The sequence below is a fragment of the Achroia grisella genome, unplaced genomic scaffold (assembly GCF_030625045.1).
Source record: "Achroia grisella isolate CSIRO2021 unplaced genomic scaffold, CSIRO_AGI_Agris_v1 utg642, whole genome shotgun sequence".
NCBI classification, from domain to species: Eukaryota; Metazoa; Arthropoda; class Insecta; order Lepidoptera; family Pyralidae; genus Achroia; species Achroia grisella.
Genome location: NW_026712979.1, coordinates 4785589 through 4805599, shown reverse-complemented (window position 1 = coordinate 4805599; position 20011 = coordinate 4785589). Strand labels below are relative to the sequence as shown.

General features: G+C 30.8%; 1 protein-coding gene across 1 annotated transcript in view; it reads left to right on the top strand.

Moving 5' to 3' along the window:
• LOC131849485 (uncharacterized) overlaps positions 1–20011 on the top strand; it is an 85768-nt gene that overhangs the window by 37903 nt on the left and 27854 nt on the right. Inside the window, exon 3 of the mRNA XM_059199565.1 lies at positions 3732–3896. Within this exon, the coding sequence (XP_059055548.1) occupies positions 3732–3896 (165 nt within the window). The remainder of the gene's footprint in view (positions 1–3731; positions 3897–20011) is intronic.

Genomic DNA, 20011 nt, shown 5'->3' with positions numbered 1-20011 from the left:
CCATTGTTACCTTATTCGTAATGTGGGATCTGAAATATGTCTGTTAATTACACGTGCATATTCAACAATGTAATGTACCTACATACAGCGTATAGGTATTTAGATTGAAGCCGATATCACGATTGAAGTATGCAAAAACAATAGAACGTCAAAGCTCTGATTCAAATACAGCTTTTTCGTTTTATATATTCGTCGATCTATTCACACAAGTTCGCCAGTTATGATGACTTTTAATGTATTAAACTTCATTAAACGATGAAAATTTCATACATTATTTGAATTCGTATCCAAAAAATATTAGTATTCTTTTATTTATTTAATTATTTCTAACTTTTAATACTCTAGTTATTTGTACTTATAGCACAATAATATTGTTATCGTCTCTCAAATACATTATTCTTTTTAATCATTGTGGGACAAACAAATAAGACCTTTCTAATAAAATGGAAGCCATTTTGTTAGAGTAACGGAGGTCAGAGAGGATGCTAACGAAAGGCAGATGGTTTTTATCAACACATTACCTATTCGATAAACGTAGTATACGTATCTACGCATATGTATATAGTGCATGTTGGAAACTCCAACAAAAATAGGTATTAAAACCTACTCAATTATTTACTTCGTAATATTTAAATATAGAACGCTGTGTTCTAATGGTTACGATTGTCATTTGTTTTATATTCTTCAATATTTTTGTTACACCGCTAATTAGATCGACATTTTAATAAATATATATAATTACGATTTAATTTACAATTTGGTGTTTTATAATTATTTACACAGTGCATATTTACATATTTATGTTTTACATACTCCAAATAATTAGTGATTGTTAGTAATATATTAATTCTAAAACTGTAAGGATTTAAGAATTAATTAAACAGCATAGGAGACAATATGTCACAATACTGTCTTAGCACTTTTTCATACTGTCATTAATGAGATCTTCGCTTGTTATCTAATAAATGTGAAATTGAGTATTTATATATTTATTACCTCAGACGCCATAAAACACCTCAATCTATATACATGTGATAGTACATTCATTCCGGCCATTATTATAAACTATGGTGTTATAGCTCATTTTGGAACATATACTGTACTATTATAACTATAATAATCCGCACGAGCGATATTTCAAAGAATATTAAAAACTACTTGAGAAATGTAATTTCTTATTCGCATATACATTTCCATAAATTTCTCCATGCAATGCATATAGGTAAACAAAGTCCATTTCTGCTACAAATGCCATAGGAAAATTACTTGTTCGATACTTGTGTTGGCGCCCGTACCATAGCATGGGGCAAATGGCGTAAATCAAAGTTAGTAATGGCGTATTCTAGGGAAACGCTTTACTAATCCGATGCACGCAAACCGATATTTTACCAACCTTCCTCTATACATTACGTTACGGTAGGTATAATTTAGGTATTCTTGAAACCACACACGGCCATTACCGTATTTTAGAGAACCGCCAATTTCACATTTTGGACGAAAATCGCCTCCGTATTCGCATAGGTGGGTAGGCATTGGCCATTGCTTTTCCGCATTTGGTCCACTCTAATAATTTTCCGTTATATTTTGTTTCAATGAGCATCTATAGTTACTAAATTTATCTTGTGAAACAGTACCATGCTATAGTTTTTTTACATTCTTCTAAAGAGTTAAGTACATACGTATATCGGTTATATTGACGTTGATTAAACACGACGTCCGACTTATCCCTGAAAAGGATTTCCTACAGTTAACCTTGGAAAGTCTGATAGGGACGTGTGTAGCGACAGAACATCTATAAAAGCGTCATAAAAATATTATATAAGAGTGATAGCAGCAATAAGAAAATTATTTATGATATGAATTTTATGTGAAACACATAAACAATGACTGCTCTAAGAAAACACTATCAAATTATTTGCATCGAAACTGATTTGTCTGATTATTATACTTTAATAGCATTTTCTTTTTATTTAATTTTTCATATTTTTCCCGTTTAATATGAGAACGAAATGTTTTCCCTGAATAATGTAATACAAGATTTTATAGGAAAAATAAAACGCCCACGCACCAATGATTAATTACTGATACTACCAAAACAAATTTATTCAGTCTCTGTCTACAAATAAAATGGTTTATGTATATAAATATATACTGTTCGTTTAATTTAATACTGTAACAAATTCATCGGTATAGTTGACATTCTTCAGTGATCCGTCTTTTCTTACATTATTCATACTTTCTCTTTACTGTTTTAATATAAAGTCACCTTTATATGATAATATCAGGAACTTTCTTATAAAAATGAGGTCCACGTCACACAGTCTACATTTTCAGCAGGATCACTTACATTAAAACAAATTGTTGCAAGCCGTGCCCTGTGGCACGCCTAAGTCAATGTTTGGAGTAACTGTTTACATAAATTTAAGTTCGTGGATTTGTTTATTTACACGTTTATCATCTTCCAAGTCTTCTGCAATCTAAAAGTTCTGTTAAAGAGTTTTAATGTATTTACTTAGGACAAGAAGTTTGCTAAAGCACCTGCTTCTGTTAAGGTGGTAAACAGTGCTCTCCAACTTTATAGCAGAAGGTGGTTATTCATAATATACTAAAGATAGGATAGTTTCACATAGATACTAGGTGTGTAAAATATCAAAAAATATTTTTATGTAATAATTTGTAAATAGCCTTCATTATGTTTTCTTTGCTGCAGCATTTGTAGCAACTGCAGCGCTGTATTTCAGCACAAATTCTGCAAATACCCACTGATATAGTATAAAATGTAATTGAAGATGCAGAAATCTAAATCCCATATTCTTATAACATCTATAATCCAATATTTTTATAACATTTTACAAATTTTAATAAGAAGAAAAATAAAAACAGTCTTTATATATGTACGGAATATTAGACAATGTTGCTAGCAAATAAGCATAATACAATGTAGATACTTGGTATGGATACCATCAAAACCTAGAATGTCGTGCGTTTTGCGAACATATAAGAAACCATATTATAACCCTAAAGTAACGTAAGCGCTCTAGGGAAAACCTCAACGGAATCTAATCTACAATCTGAGCGTCCGCAAGACGAACATCCCCTGAAATCATACTATACGTGAGCGTACTGCACTGTACATGTACAAATTGTACAATCGCCATCTATCATGGTTGAGCTTTCAACTAATTTTTTTTTTCGAAAGCGTCGCCATGCCTAGATTGCCACATTTAATATTTTTTATGTAATTGGAATAGTAAACTGACTCCATAGGTTTACCAATGGAGGGTAAGTTATGACCATTGCCTATATACCTGAACATCACGTTGACATGTGACATCCGTTGTATCGCTCACGCGTTGCGATTCCGAAGGGCTAAGGTGTTTTATCGTGTAATTTCACTACCTTTTCTTATACAACAGTAAAACACAGATTACAGAACAAGCTGCTTGGCGACTGAAATAAAAAAGCCAGGAGACAGGCCCATGCAGAGAACTTTTTACAAAGAGTACCTCGATTCTTCATTTAACCTATAAAGCAAGACTTTGTTTAAATTTTATTTTTGTGAAACATTAAATGTTTTGACCGTGGTAGTTTCGTTTGTAATAAAACAAATAAATTGTTGTTAAATAAAATTGTAATAAAGTAAACTTACAATCCTGGACTTTTTACCTTTTGTTATTTCCCAGTATTTTTATTTTCTGGTATAATGATTAATTAAACCTTTTTTTTAACAGGTTCAGATGCAGAGCCTGTGTGGAAACTCCAAGATCCTGGTTTCGATCAAGGTTACGGTTCTGAACGATCGCCTGAAGATGACTACGTACCGCCTATAATTCCACCAATCTCACTGGAAGCATATGAAACTGAGCTTCGTGCCGTCTATCCCTTTATCAATGATGGTAAGTCTATTATCTATCACATTAACACTTTATTTAGTAGAACAGGGAAGGTTTACAGGATAAAAGGCAGCACTTAATCTTTTTTAATGGTAACATGTGACGTCACATGTATATAGGCGACGATTAAAACTCATCATCAGGTGGAGCGACAGCTTGTTTGACTGCAATTACATGAAATAAAAAATATACAATTTTCTACTACAACTTCAATATATATATATATATAATGGAAATGAAATAAATATAATGGAAAACTTATTTCTTATTTCGCCAATATAAGACATACTTACCGTTTAAATTAGTATTGTATTATACGCTCGTGTATTATTATATTATATTAATTTAATCTTTCCTTAGAATCGCTTAACAAAACCAATCCTCAGTTGATTTGGCTTCAAAGCTTTTATCTTCAAAGCCACTGGATTATTGTAATGTCATTTTGAAGTGCATATATACAAGATTTTCCCTCCGGAAAATTTCACGTTTGAACTGTACAATCTGTAATTTAATTCGTATATAAGCTTTAATAATATTCATTTATCCTTTATCTCTTACACATTTCTCATGTTTGAAGTTCTGTAAGAATGATGGGTTTAGGATTCCATTTATGTATAACACATAGGCACTTCGAGTTATGGTATATACTTTTTAGTCATTTTTTATTTAGTTCTTATAAAGATTACACATATGTGATACGAGAATGTGTTACAAAAAATCCTTAAAACGTAAAATGTAACCCTGCTCCCTAAATTAAAATTAAATATTTAGAACTTTATTGGTAGATATAAAACTAGTAACTTTGTATTATTTTTAACTGACTGTATTGAAGATAGGATCTTAAATATCATTTCTATCATTTTTTTCACAACACCGTCTGACACTAATCATAACTGGAATGACTTAAACTGAGTAGGATTTTAATTAACACTACTTTGACTAAATTGGTATAAGCTTTTATTTAAAAATTTCCTCACATTAGTCTAATCACTTCTTGCACTATCAACAAAGAATTTGTTTCATGAAGATCAAGATCAAGTAATTTTCAAAATTAGTACACCATTTGTGAGTAGCGTCTAATTCTTTCACAGTTTCACCCGACGCACTGTCAAAGCGGCCTACCCGAAACTTCTAAACAAATTCTCAAAGTTGCCAGTAATTGACGTCTTGTTGTGTCAGGAGGTGCCTTGTCACTGCAGGCTTAAGAGAACCCTTATAAAAACATTTTAAACAAGACAATTTAAAACCGATAATAATGACGCACCTGTTTATTGTTTAATTATTTTATATTCCAATAAATGTACTAGACCATTTTCATTTATGTTTTTTTACAAAGAGCCAATTCTAATGGTAGCAAGTTTATAAAAGATAAGGGTAAGAAATTTACATTCCGTAATAAGCAAAAGTAAATTGCTGTATAAAAAAGTGTAATATTTTATGAAAAAATATATTCCAGAGTATAGTTTACAGTTGTTCATTTTACAAGCAACATCAATTTCCTATGCCCGTCCGTTTCAGCGATAAGTATCATGGGCACCTAGCAATCTGTCCTACTATTTCTATGATATTTATCTCGCAGTGTGAAATGCCGGTGAATTTACCTTATTCACGCGAAAATTCAAATGTAGCTTTTCTGAATAATCACACCAAATATCGAAACCACTCTATTCCGTATGTTTATTATGTATTAACTCCTTGCAAACTATTTGGGTATTTATTTGACGGCCTCGGTATTCTATCGGTTTAGTACACCGCCTTACTTCCAATGGTCGTGAGTTCGATTCCTCGCACGTTACAAAGGTTTTATATTTCCGAGTAGGATTGCTTATATCCCTTCGGGGTTTTATATTATGTAAGTAATAACTATATATATGTCAGTTGTCAAGTACCCATAACACACGCTCTGCTCAACTTGGAACTAGATGACGCGGTGTGAATTGTCCAGAGATTATTATTGTTACTATATTGAAATTCTACTAGGTTAGTCTCGTACTAATATTTCATCAAATATTCTTTTTATACAACTGGAATGTCAAAAAATGCCCACCTTATTGTAACTGGTAACTATCGTCGGTATATAAGAGCAAGACCACGGCCATCATATTATCATATGACGGCCTTAATAGCAGTCATGCGTTGCCATTCAAGAGAAATAAGATACTTATTCATTCAGCTTCTGTACCATGTAAGGTAACTGCCTTATACCTTCAGGTGAAAATTTTTAGCAAGAAAACTGCTGCAGACGTCTCGACGTAAAAAGTACAAAGTCTACCCTGGTAAATATATACACATATATGTTAATCTAATATGATAAATAAACTAATAATTATTTGTAATGTATACATAAAACATTTTAATTAACAGTGGGTTAATTATCTGATAATTTCCATAACCAACTGTAAATCGAATAATGTCGTTCGTCGTTGCGCTATTACTGCAATTATATAACATCGAATTAATTACAATAATATTGTTAGGATCAAGTAGATATTCAGGATGAATATATGGCAATTTTCCGTAAAATTTCAAACTGTTTTCAATATCTCTAATTATTTATTTATACACTACTATTGGTCTATGTTATTAGTATTAGTCTATGCTCAGATTAAGTCATTAATAAATGAAGACGTTCTCAAGGTGGCTGCTTATTTGAACCCTCAATAATCCCTAAAAGTAACACATCATATAACATATAATGTAATCAATATTTCACTATTATTAAGTATTAGCTTATTAACTGTTTAGTCCTCTGTAACGGTACAAACATTTTTATTATTATTAGAATTTTTTTGTATATATAAATAAGAAGCGTCTTTAGGTAAGGAACTAATGCAATGGAATGGGCCAAATCGTATTTAACTGAATTGAATATCTGAATAAAAATCACCTGTTCCAAAGCTCTGCTAATTCAATTTCCTAAAGGAATATTGGCGATATCGATACAAAATCGAGTACCGTTAAAATTTCCGATGTTGTATTAACAGGATATTGGGCAAAAACGTGGCCCGAATCCATTAACAGACACCATTAACTTTTTAATTAACGTTGTCCCTTGGCAAGCACCAAAGAGTTCGAATGACCATTAATTACAGATTAGTCGATATTTCAGAACTGTCTACAATAACCTTCAGTGACCAGATATTAAAACACACCGAATGTATGATATAAATGCATTTTCGAAACAGTGATACTAAAACATAAAGAAATTACATAGTGATGCCCCAGTGGCGATCGATCCATAGAAGGACTATTAGGAACTTAATTGATTTACTGTTTTTATATACTAAAAGATCTTGTGGTCGAAAATACAAAATTTCTGATGCTCTATATACCTACATATATACAGCGACAGAAATATAGCATTAATATTAATATGTATTTCATAGATCGTGCACCTTTTGCATTCACAAGATATTGTTAAAGTAAATGGCGGAAAAAAAAATTCAAGTGAAAGAAAGAGTAATTACGACCAACATTGGAATAGTTTGAAGAGAACAACACTTGGATTCGTAGAAGGGAGTTCACTATCAATAAATAATGTTTATAAATACGAGTTTATAATACATTATAATGTTTATCGTACACAGTATTCGTATAAAATGAAGTACCTATATACTTGTGTCGTTTATCTTTACCTATATTTGTCTATTTATGTCTGTGTAATCGATATCCATGCCATCCAACATATTCCAATGCAAAGTATGGTCTTACGTTTGACTGACACTCGATTTATGTTTACAGATAATAGGATGAACCCAATATTTTGAACGTTGGCCTAAGCTGTCGTACCCCTAATCCTAATCCCACTTGACGAGAGAACATCTATTTTAATACAATCAATGTTATTTAAGCCTCACATAGTATGATCATCATATATTCTATTAATGATCACATTCATTACACATTTGCTACATTGTATATACGGACACTTTATTTTGTAACTTTATATCAAGGTTTATCGTTGTGGCTGCATTATTATACCCGTTCATGTGGAAATGTATCGTGGTAACGAGGGAGATTCCATTATGTGTAACACACACTGGGTTTTAATGAGTTACGCATTAAAGATTGTTATACTGTAGTTACATTAATGGCGTGTCGCATACGTAACTCTATGCTTTACAAGTTCTATATTTAAAGTTAGCATTCAACATGGAGGGCGCGATTCGTAGAATTCTCTCTGGTAAGGTAAAATATTAAAGTAAATACACCTACTCTAGATTTTAATATTATAATGAACCGACCGGTGCTGTACAGTCGGTTCTGATTGGATTGTTTTGGATGAAAAATTTTAATGGGGCATTTGCAATACAATTGATACTACCTATTTATCCCTAGTATATCAGAAGACGAAAGCTACACGTTCAATAAAAATTATGATCTCCGACTTACAGTGATATTTTAAAGACTAGACTAAATTATAATTAATAATAATAATAATAATAATCATTTATTGAAATATACTTACATAGAAGCAGTTTTGAATAGTCATCACTTTTATTTTATATACCGCTCATTCGAAAAGCTTTCCCATCACAAGAAGAATGACTAAGAAACTTGCGTGTCTTTTAAATAATTTATTTCTAACTTTACATTTTTAACTTGATACGTGTGAATACAAACCACCAACAAGCAGCAATTCATTAGACTCAAAATATTAAACACACAACTAACTGGTTGAGTAATTAAATAGGAGTAAATCAGTCGTCGTGATTAGAGCAGACCAGTCTCCATAAACAGCACTCGCTCACGAGTATGACGGATGAGCCAGCCATCACTCTACTCGACCATATTTTAGGGTGCCCAATGACCCTAAACTAAATTAAAAATGAAGCTCAATATGGATTGCATGCATGCAGCCTTCACCTAAGCAACATGAAAACAAGAATATTTTTTTTATTAAATATTATAAGCTCGTTGTACCAAGATATCAGACCAGTGAGCTACGGTAGCTACGATAGCACAAAATACATATTATTTCGCAATTATGAGCTTACCCTTAACACTTAATCGTAATGGCAATTACCTGTGCCTAGCTGTGGAATGTTAATGAATATTTATAATAGTAATGACTTAGTAATAAGGATTCTAATTTATCAATTTGACTTTTATCAGAATCCGTTGAAATACTATTTGGAAAAAAATACTCGTAGACGGCAGAAAGATTTATTTAAGAAAAAATATTATATCCCTTGTTGTGTTTATGCTCTAGGCAAGGACACGTTTCATTTGACTGGCGTACGTACCGACCGTTCATATTTCCAATATTTCTTATATCTGGCCAATTGTTTATTTATGTCGCTGAAAGCAAATTGAAATAGACCGTAGAGCATTAAAGTGAAATTAGACAAAAATTGCTCTGATCAGAGTATTAAAAGATCGCAAATTATCGCACTACTTTTGCCTATATTTGTGTTATATTCTATCATTAATTTGTATTATTATTTTATCTTTATTATTACCTATATATAGATTACTATTGTATTCATTTGCCACTTTTTGTCGGTTTTTTCTTTAACCGAAGGTTGTTTGGATGAGATTTCCCGAGCGATAAGATCGCTTTTTGTTCATCAAGATCTCTGTTCAGTATAATTCTTATATTAATTGTTTGGTGGAATAATGAATTAATATATATGATATACGTAGATAAAAAAAGAATTCTCCAGTTGATGAACCAATAAGGTCCGCGTAAGTGAGCTGCGTCGGTTGCTGGTATATCTTGCTGGTATATTACAAACAACATAGACAACAGCGCCCGTCGCCGCTGGCTAATCCTTTGGGAAATAAGCGTGACAGTTTGGAATATAGTATTATATTTTTTACTTCCTATATCCAAGTTTATTGCTGTTATACATAACTAACAACAGTCGTATACCATGATATTTCTTTGTGACTCCCATAAATACAACTGAAATATTTAAAAAAATATATAACAAGTACATTAAGATTCTAATTTCTCGGTACAAAACTTGGAAAAAATAACATCTAAAACATCTAACCTTGAAGAAAACATTGCTCTCTAAAATTGTGGCCTGGTTGGCTATTATCGGGGTTAACTTCAACCACCTCAGCGAACCGGGTGTTATCTCATTTACAAGTTCAATTTGTATGCAAGGAATAGAGCTCCCAGGGTATAGCATGCCCCAGATCAGTTACGCAACTACCGAAAGTTGAATTGTAAAAAAATCTGATTTCCACTTCGTATTTTAAACATTACCGAAATATCCAATAATTTACATAAATAATTCATATTTACAGAAATCGTGTGTTAATGTGATACTTATTTTAAGATAGTTAATCATGGATAGTAGTTAGTTCTCTTTTTATTATATAATATAGTGACTACATTTATTCCCGAAACAGTATATTGCTTTATCAAATAGTATCTAGTTGTCTCACTACCTCTTACAATAAGAACTCAATTAAAACTAATAACAATGCAGTTTTAACAATTGAGTACTTAACTAATGCTTCTGTATAAAGAATCTTGAATGCGCTTCAAGAAAAGCTTTTACAAAAGGAAATGTATTACAGTTTAATTGTTCTCACATTTCAATAAAAGCTATTAACTCCACGACTTAACTCAACAGAATAGCAAATGAAAGCGCAAAATTCATAAACCTACATAATATAAGAACCTACTGTTTTTATTTAATGCAAATTGTTAGGTACCTACTGTACAATTTGTTTGCAAATTTTCTTTTGCTCAAGTGATTTGCTTCGCTAACTTGCTTCGGATTTTTAGCTGCTTTTTATTTCGTACAGTTAGAGAATTCAAGTAGCTTTTTCTTGAGTGCCTACAAACAGAAAAGTTGTCGAGCGCTTAGTCCTTAATTAAACGACAGTAATGAATGAATGGTAGGACTGCGTTAAGAACACTTGGCGTTTGGGCTGTGGCTCTTATGAGCATTCATATCGAAAACTCTCAACGTAGTGGTTGTGCATATATATGTATATTATGGAAAAATTGTAACATAGCTCAATATTCCTGAATTATTATTTAAAAAAAATCCATTTGTAAAGAACAAAATCGGTAATCGTGTATTTACTAGTTATATCTTAGGTTAACATTAACATAGCTGTCTTGTTCTGTTATTTAGCATAAAACAATGTGTTAACTATCTGAATATTAAATCTGAATAAGAATTTATACATAAAGCAAGCTCTTTTTCCGCTTTTTTTTTATAAAATTCGCTTTCATCAAATTCTCTTTCAAGTAAAAGTAGTTAAGTACTTTTATTACAACATGATGCTCCTGTCAATTTGCCGTCATTTGTTTTCAAGAGAATATTATATTTCTCACGACAAATGTTCAAGTTACCAGTTTCTGAGATTCAAATTTTGTTATCAACAATTTATGTCAAAATACCCAACCTAACCTGTGACCTAACAAAGAGATTTTAATGAAATACGACGTTTTAAGCGAACCTGTGCATATGTGTTAAATACATTACTGGGTTAAAATGTGCTCTATTTTCCACCAGGTAGGTAATGGTAGTTGTTACTGTTTAAAAGTTGTTGATAAATTGTAGTTATTCGGACAAATGAATTATTATCCAAAATTCTCTTATTATTTTATCCTTAAATACATTTATAAAGATTATGTAGTATCATAGTTGGAATTTGGAAAATATTGTTTTAAGTTAGATATCGTTTAACAACCACAATAAATGGGATAAGGAAGAAACAGATGATCATGACGTTTAACAATATATTCCGTGATATTTTTTATTTATTGTGCCTTTTAAAAGTAAAACATTTTACGAAAAAAACCCTATCTTATTTTCTGGAATCTAAACGTGGTTATGAGCTTACTTTCGACTTGTCCAGTTCAAAGTTGTACAGAAGTCAATTCAATAATACGGTCTCCGCAACCGGCAATTTAAGTTGTGAGTTTTCTACAAAATAGGTTCATTACGAGTTGTTTTGATCCGAAGGGATTCGACCCTCGTCACTCGCCACATGTTCAACGTTTCCATTCACATCGTTCATATAAATTTAGAGCAATCCACGCAGATGAATCGCAAAGTTCTGCCGATAATGATTTTGGTCAGGGCTGGCTGTTAGCGTATAATTGGCCGACTCTAATTGTTATAGATAGTTACAAAGAGCAAAGTTAATAGTTTCAAAGCAAATATAAAGTCAAGAAGTACACTAATAGTGTTTTTTTTATGTTGATTAATTTATTTCCGGCCAGACATTTTAGACCTCTTGAATGCCAACGCATTAGTAGTATCACGGGTGTCATGATAACATGATATCATCTATGTTAGCGATCCTTACAGCTTTCGACCAGTTTGTTTACCATTCCAATTATATTTAATCTCTATATATAATAACACTGTAGTACGTATTATCGTACACTTAGGCTTTTTTTATTGAATCCAAAACTTTTTGAAGTCCGTTGAAAACACAAATTTAATAAGTAGAAACTTTGTAGAGAAATGGTAAAAGTTTAAAACAGTATAATCAAAAAGGCAAACGAAAATTCCTTATACAGATAAAAAAAGGCAGCAAACAATGTATTTCTGAATTAAATAATAATTTATATCACACCGTCTAAATTACAGAACCAATTTTTTATGATTACTCTCTCAAATACTCTTATGTCAATATTTTCCGCTTATTCTTTCTCATTAGCTTGTGATATTGAGGTAAAATGGAAGAATATGGCATAACGACAATGTTATGTTATGTATTACGTCGCTCTTCCTCGTTTTTGTCGGGAAACTTGAGGGCTTATTACAACTCCAGAACTTATGTTGGCAAGAAATTACTTTTGTTCTCCTATCAATAACAAGTTATTGTTTAAGAGAAAAGCCATTTTCCTGATAGCGAGATAAGTAATTATATAAGTAGTTGTTGTAATCCGTTATTGATTTTATCCGCTTTTTTATATAAAAGTTAGCTTATGTCCGTCCTCGTAATACGATATATTTATATATCAAATTTTATTTTATGACGTGTTTAGCCGTGAAAAGTTACAAACAAATACACAACTGCGCATTTATAATATTATTACATTTGTAATTTTAGTATGAATTGTAATATTAGTATGAATTGTAATATTAGTATGAATTATATGATACAAATACAAATTCTTAGTATAATGGAGTACAAATGGAACAACGAACATTAATGTCATACAATACTACCAAGCATACTCATGACATGACACTAATTGCTGCTTGCAGTCGGTTTCCGAATGATATCTAATATGAAGAGAGGTAAATTCGTCTGTTACATTTCAACCGACTTTCAATAAGGAGGTGCTGGGTATCAATCGATTTTATTGTTCTACTTAGGTCAGTGCGTTCTTACCTCTACATCGCGCGAGTATAATAACATATGTTCTACTTACGTTAGAACAATAAAATCTCTTATGCATGCCATAATCGTTTAAATGTTTATCATGCAATACCTCCGTAATTTTTTAGCTTTATGATTGTTAACAAAACATATCGTCTGATGTCGTAATTAAAATCGAGTTTCTTTAGAGAACAAAATCTTAAATTGTTATATTACACCGTAGATATGAAAAATTTGATGGAATAAAAACAATTGAGTTGAACTCGGAAAGCGATTTATAAATTAAGATGCGATCCCCGATCTACCTAAATCTTTCTTGGTTAAATCTGTGTGGAAATTCAACCATCGTAATGGGTACGTTTGGGCAAGAATAATCCGTGACGTTCATTTAAATTAATGATAATGCCATTGATTTTCATTTTATGTAAAGAATTTTCTTTTATAAATCCTCTTGGATCTGGATATCTTGTGGCGCGCCGTCAATTTACTCTAGAGTGATTTGTTTAATTGTCTGTATAATTTATCTTTTCTTCTTTTTTATTATTTGTAGTATGCAAATAAACGTGCTTTTATGCATTATTTGCATATTTTTCTAACAGTCTAATTAATAAAAATAAAAGCGTTGAAAAATAAATATCTATAAAGCAAATAAATACAATAGATTTTTATTCTTGAACATATAACAAATTATTAAAACTTCACTCAAGTTTTATCTTACTTCTTATTTTCCTTATCTTACTTATATTATAAACACGGAAGTTTGTGAGTATGGATGAATTACTATTTCTCGCAAAAACTACTGAATGAATTTTAATGAAACTTTACAATAATGCAGCTTATCTATTAGAATAACACGTGGACTATATATTTCGCGCAGGTGAAACGGGCGCAGCTAGAGACATTATACTATCTAATCAGAATTGACATAATTCTTTATACAATAATAACAGATCCCTATTATTGTATAACTATAAACGGAATAATAATTATTTCTATTCTAATCATAATTAATAGGGATCTGCTATTATTGTATAAAGAATTATATTAATTCGGATTAGAATATAAATAATTATTACTCTAACAAACTTAGTAATTACAAGCACTTGTGAATAGTCATTATCTTTTTATTTCACCACTCAATAGGAATGCAGATTCAGCACAAAATAATTAACAAGAAACTTGCCTGTTGCGCTTTTAAACAAATCTGTTGTTTCAACTTTACATTTTTAAGTTTTCAAGTAAACTGTTACCTGTTACTATATATATTTAACAATCGTTATTTACTATATTGTATGGAGTTTATCGAATAATACTAACGGCAAAATAATGTAAAAAAGCTTTTTATACAAACACGCTATTCATGATGGACATTTTCCAACGTAATAATGTTAATTAAAACTAATTGCTAGTTATATATAAATTAGCATCGTAATACCTATAGATAATACCTATAGAAAATATTCATTAAAACAATAGTTTTCAATAGCTTTTCCTATTTACTGGTTTTATAGTTTCCCTTGAATGTGTTTCGCTTAATTGCGTTTTAGAAAAACAGAACAATACAAGGTTAGTGCCATAAGGAACTAGGCGTAAACAGGGCGTTTACCAAGAATTTATTACGTAATATATTATACCCCATATGCATAGAAGTGTTGAATAGATGTATCTTTTTACTAAAAGAATTATATAGTTTATATGCAATTTATGATTTAAATGGTATTTACATATATCAAAACCGTTAGGAGTCGAAAACGGTCTGTAGGTATATCTCTTTATGTGTTACTAGAAGAGTTAGTGAAAATTTTCGCAGAATATGTCTTAATTATGGATCAACGTATAGTCCTTAGTACATCTGGAGTCACTGGCAATCAAACTACCTAAATATTTAAATGTATCTACATTTTCAAATTGTAAATTGTATCTTTTTACTAAAAGAATTATATAGTTTATATGCAATTTATGATTTAAATGGTATTTACATATATCAAAACCGTTAGGAGTCGAAAACGGTCTGTAGGTATATCTAAATAAATTCTTAATTATGGATCAACGTATAGACTAAATAAATTTAAAAAAATAGATGCCAAAAGAACAGTTTGTCAATATTTTCAATACGCGTTCTACTATATAAATATTGGCGTGTTGTAGATGTTTTTAATCTCCGACGTAAACAGAGGGTTGTTATATATACCTCGTGTTCGTTCACTTGTGTGCCTGTCTGTTGAATCGTAGCTCTCGAAATAACAGTCTTATTATGATGTAGTTTTTTTATGATGTGTGATACTAGTATTTTTTTCTTGACTAGTATTTTTTATTCGGGAGTTACTTAACATTTTTAATTTTATAATTATCTTTATTGTTGTCGTTTGGTTATGATGATGATGAGCGTCTACAAAAGTACAAGAATAGAATAGAAAATCATTTATTCAAATAAACTTACATTGAAGCACTTTTGAATAGTCATTACATTTTTTTAATCTACCGCTCATTCGGAAAGCTGTCTCATCACAAGAAGAACGAACAAGAAACTTGCGTGTTGCTCTTTTAAATAATTTTATTATTACTTTACAATTTTAAGTGTAAGTGTGTGAATATAAACCACCAATTAGCACTAATTCAATTAAATACACACGCGCAATGTCGCAGAAACAACTAGTAAAGAATAATACGGATATCAAAGATTATAGAGAATATTTTTTAATCGGATTACAAATTACAATGCAATTTATCTATCAAAATACAAGGTGAACTATATTAGATATACAACATAGATGGAATATAATCTGAATGTAATTTATTATTTAAAGCGCCGTAGCATTACAGCACGGTATTGAACTTCCGCGGAGCCTAATCGTCGTAATTCCAATGAAACTTCGATCCCGTTGAGATTAATTAATCACTTGTTCATTAACACACAACCTGATTCTGCTGAATATATAGGTACGCCTACTGAGAATGCATCAGAGACTGAAATATAATAAATTAATTAGGGACTACTTTCATTTTCAATTAATAATCTAATTCTCATAATGCAAAAAATATTACGTTGAAAAATACCGTCTTCTACTTATTTTATTTAACTATGTGTAAGCTGTACTATTGCAAAGTTTGACCAAAATCGGTTCGGTAGTTTTAAACGAAAGAGCAACAAAAATTCATCCTTGATGGATATATTATTGTGCCATTCAAATAAACTTTAACCTTTATAATATTTTTTAGGAAGTAGAATTATATTGTAATTTATTTAGAAATCTGCCAATAACTTACTAATTCAAGCTCAAAGTTTTATAAATTTTCAATTACAACAAAACATGTATAAAGGGAGAGTTTTAATTAAAGGCAGATATCATTTATGATCGTAAGTAAAGAATACCGTATATGTAAAATTACTAAGATACCTGTTTAACAAAAACACATAATAGAACACAATCCGAAAATACTCATATTAACTACATGTTAATACGGCAGTCAGTCAGGCAGTCAGGCAGTCAGATGTATGTAAATAATAATACATAGATCAATATTAAGCCTCGCTGGTCTAGCCTTTTACTTCCGATGGTCACAGGTTCGGTTCCTCACACAGCACAGACATTTGTATACGTGATTATGATTGTTTGTATTAGCTTGAATTTGTCTATGTACAGTATGTATGTATTTAATATACTAGCTGTCCGGCAAACGTTGTTTTGCCTTAAAATAAAATAAAAATTAGGGGTGGACTACCCCTAACATTTAGGGGGATGAAAAATAGATGTTGGCCGATTCTTAGACCTACTCAATACGCTCACAAAATTTCATGAGAATCGGTCAAGCCGTTTCGGAGGAGTATGGGAACGAAAACTGTGACACGAGAATTTTATATATAAGATATCAGTTGTCTATGCCCATAACACAAACTCTACTTAGCTTTGGAATATGAATATGGCGCTGTGTGGATTGTCCAGGCATAAAAAAAATACAAATATGTAAACTAGACAAACTGCCTGAAACTATTTAACCCGTATATGGTGTACAGTCCTTGCAAACAAATCCTAATCACACCTCTTGTACATGAGGATTTTTAGGTACATTTATTACACAATATTTCAATGTGCCTACAACAATATATTTAAATTTTGTTCAATATGCCTTCGTATGTATTTTAATAAAATAATAAATATTAGTTATCGGAATAGTCACGTCTGTTGCATTCCATAACTGAGCAGCATCTCAACGTGCTTCAGATACGTAATGGCGTTTGTCTCAGGATTGCTTTTAATGGACACCAATCTTTAAGATTCTCCAAGAATGTTCCAATCTTAATAGCATTTTGCATAAATATCGAAATACTTGAGCGCAGGGCAATCAACTTATTTTATTATACATTTCCTGAATTTAAATTAAGCGCGATGCACCTTTTATATAATAATCGTAATATCTATAGTATTAGAAAACTCTAATAGCTTAATCGAATACTTATTAATAGTATTAGATATAGCTAATATTAGATAGTCTAATGTAACACTGTTTCTCATTGTTTATTAAATTATCCTTTTTCTTAAAAACCGTTTATTTTTCTGAGATTATCGCGCACAAACGCAAGCAGACAAAAATTCTAATACCTTCAGGTTCTGTTAGGTTGATAAATTTAGGTAATAATAGTTTTCTCATATTACTTATATTAATTATAATATCATATCTTACATATACACATAGATATACATAAATATATATTTTGATTTTGATTAATAGATATTTTGTAAGATGTACATACAATAGGTACTAATCTAATGTTTATTTAAAAAAATCGTACACATTGAAAGACATTTCATCTATCAAATTGATAGATTACTAGGGCTATTGACCTCATTCCGACCCGAAAATTGGAAAGTGACGATGAGGTCGAAGGGGAGCTCGCAGCCCCGTAAACAATCTTTTCACATCATCCCTGAAAAGGGTTATATTATAAAAATCTTGAAAAACATATGTGTAGGAAGAAAACTATATTCAATCTTAACCGTTCATATGAACGACTAGCTATTCCCGCGACTTCGTCCGCATGGAATTTAACTTTATTTTTCTAAAATAAAAGAATATTCCAAAAATAAGTGTAGCCTAAGTTACTCTTTATTACATCAGCTACTTGCCAAAAAAAGTCCCGTCACAATCGGTTCAGCCATTTCAGAGATTAACCGGAACAAACAGATAGACAGTCAGACAGACAAAAATCTTTAAAAAAAATATTTTGTTGTATGTACTGTATTTATTTACATGTACATGTAGTAAAAAAAGGTTATTTTAATATTACAGACACTCCAATTTTATTTATATGTATATAGATAATAAGAATGGAAGATAAATAGATAAACAAATTCGTGAAAATTTTAAACAGCCTATACGTAGGAGTGCTATGTACTCGATGTATAATATCCAATTAAAAATTTTATTTAAACATATTACTATATTCCTAAAATACACGAACAACCCTAACACACATTAAAGGAAGTTTAATAGAATTATAAATACACTTGTACATAATGTTAAGTTTATTTATAGGATTTCAGTATTTTTTATTGATATAGATTGGAAGGCATACAAGCTGACCATAATGATCTCAGTCTGTTTCAGAATATATTTATTCGACTTTTTCTTAGGTACTGTACATAAATATTACTTGAAGAAAAAAGATATTATAGAGCAGAAATACCGACCACTGGTAAAAATAAAAGATCTATCAATCTATCTAATCAGTCTTATAAAGTATAATTAATGTTTAAAAACGTGCGTCGTGTACACGTGTAGTATATTTTTTACATTACGTCATTCTCGAAACTAGGTACTCTATTCCACCTCGATCTAAACATGTGTGCATATATAGTCTGAGCTTGTTTGTTTGAATGGTAGCATTTCTGTCCGCTACATTAATTCCCTGATTTACTGCAAAGCGAGTGGATAGCCAATATCTAGTTAATCTATCGATCAGTGATTACCCATTATCCATATCTGTAGTGCTAGTACCTTGTCTATTGAGACCTCATTTCCCTGAGCCATCATAATTTCTCTGTCTTTGTTCTAATGGCTCAATAACCATGAGAAATAGTAATTTCTCATAGTTATTGAGACAGTATCTTAGATTTATTGTATGTGCATGATACTTCCGACTAGTTTCTAAGTTATGGTAATATCTTTATGGGCTTTTATGACAAAATTTTTCTTTATTACCTTTGATTCACAAATGTTAATAGATTACAGATAAAGAAATATCTTCATGACCGCACTGTTCAAAGATAAAGTTACATCTTTATAAACTGATATAATTTCATTTAAATATATGTCCATGAAAATATAATACTTTTCTTAAACATTGTACATATATATGAATCACTGTTTCTAACAAACTACTATGTACTAATTTGTTTGTTACAAACAATGATTATTCACTCAAAGTATACTTTTGTACTATTTCTTTTGACCACCATACGATAATGTGTTTTTAATAAAATAAATCTAATATTTAATTATAAAGTAGAATATATATATCTTCTATATTCTGTAATTTCTGATACGGCAACTCCTATAAGTTGCAGTATCAGAAATTACAGAATAGGAAGCACAACAGCATAAACCATCAAAAAGGCATGTGCGGTATTATGAACCACACAGGATCACGTGATGTCCGTGGTTTTGTTCTTGTATTGGAAGATGGTTACTACTCACCACCAGATAGTACGTCAGTTTATTTCCGATTTCAAACACATAAACAAAAAACATCCATTAAAATTACAATAAGTTGACTATATACCACTACTTTATTATTTTCTCTATTTCTG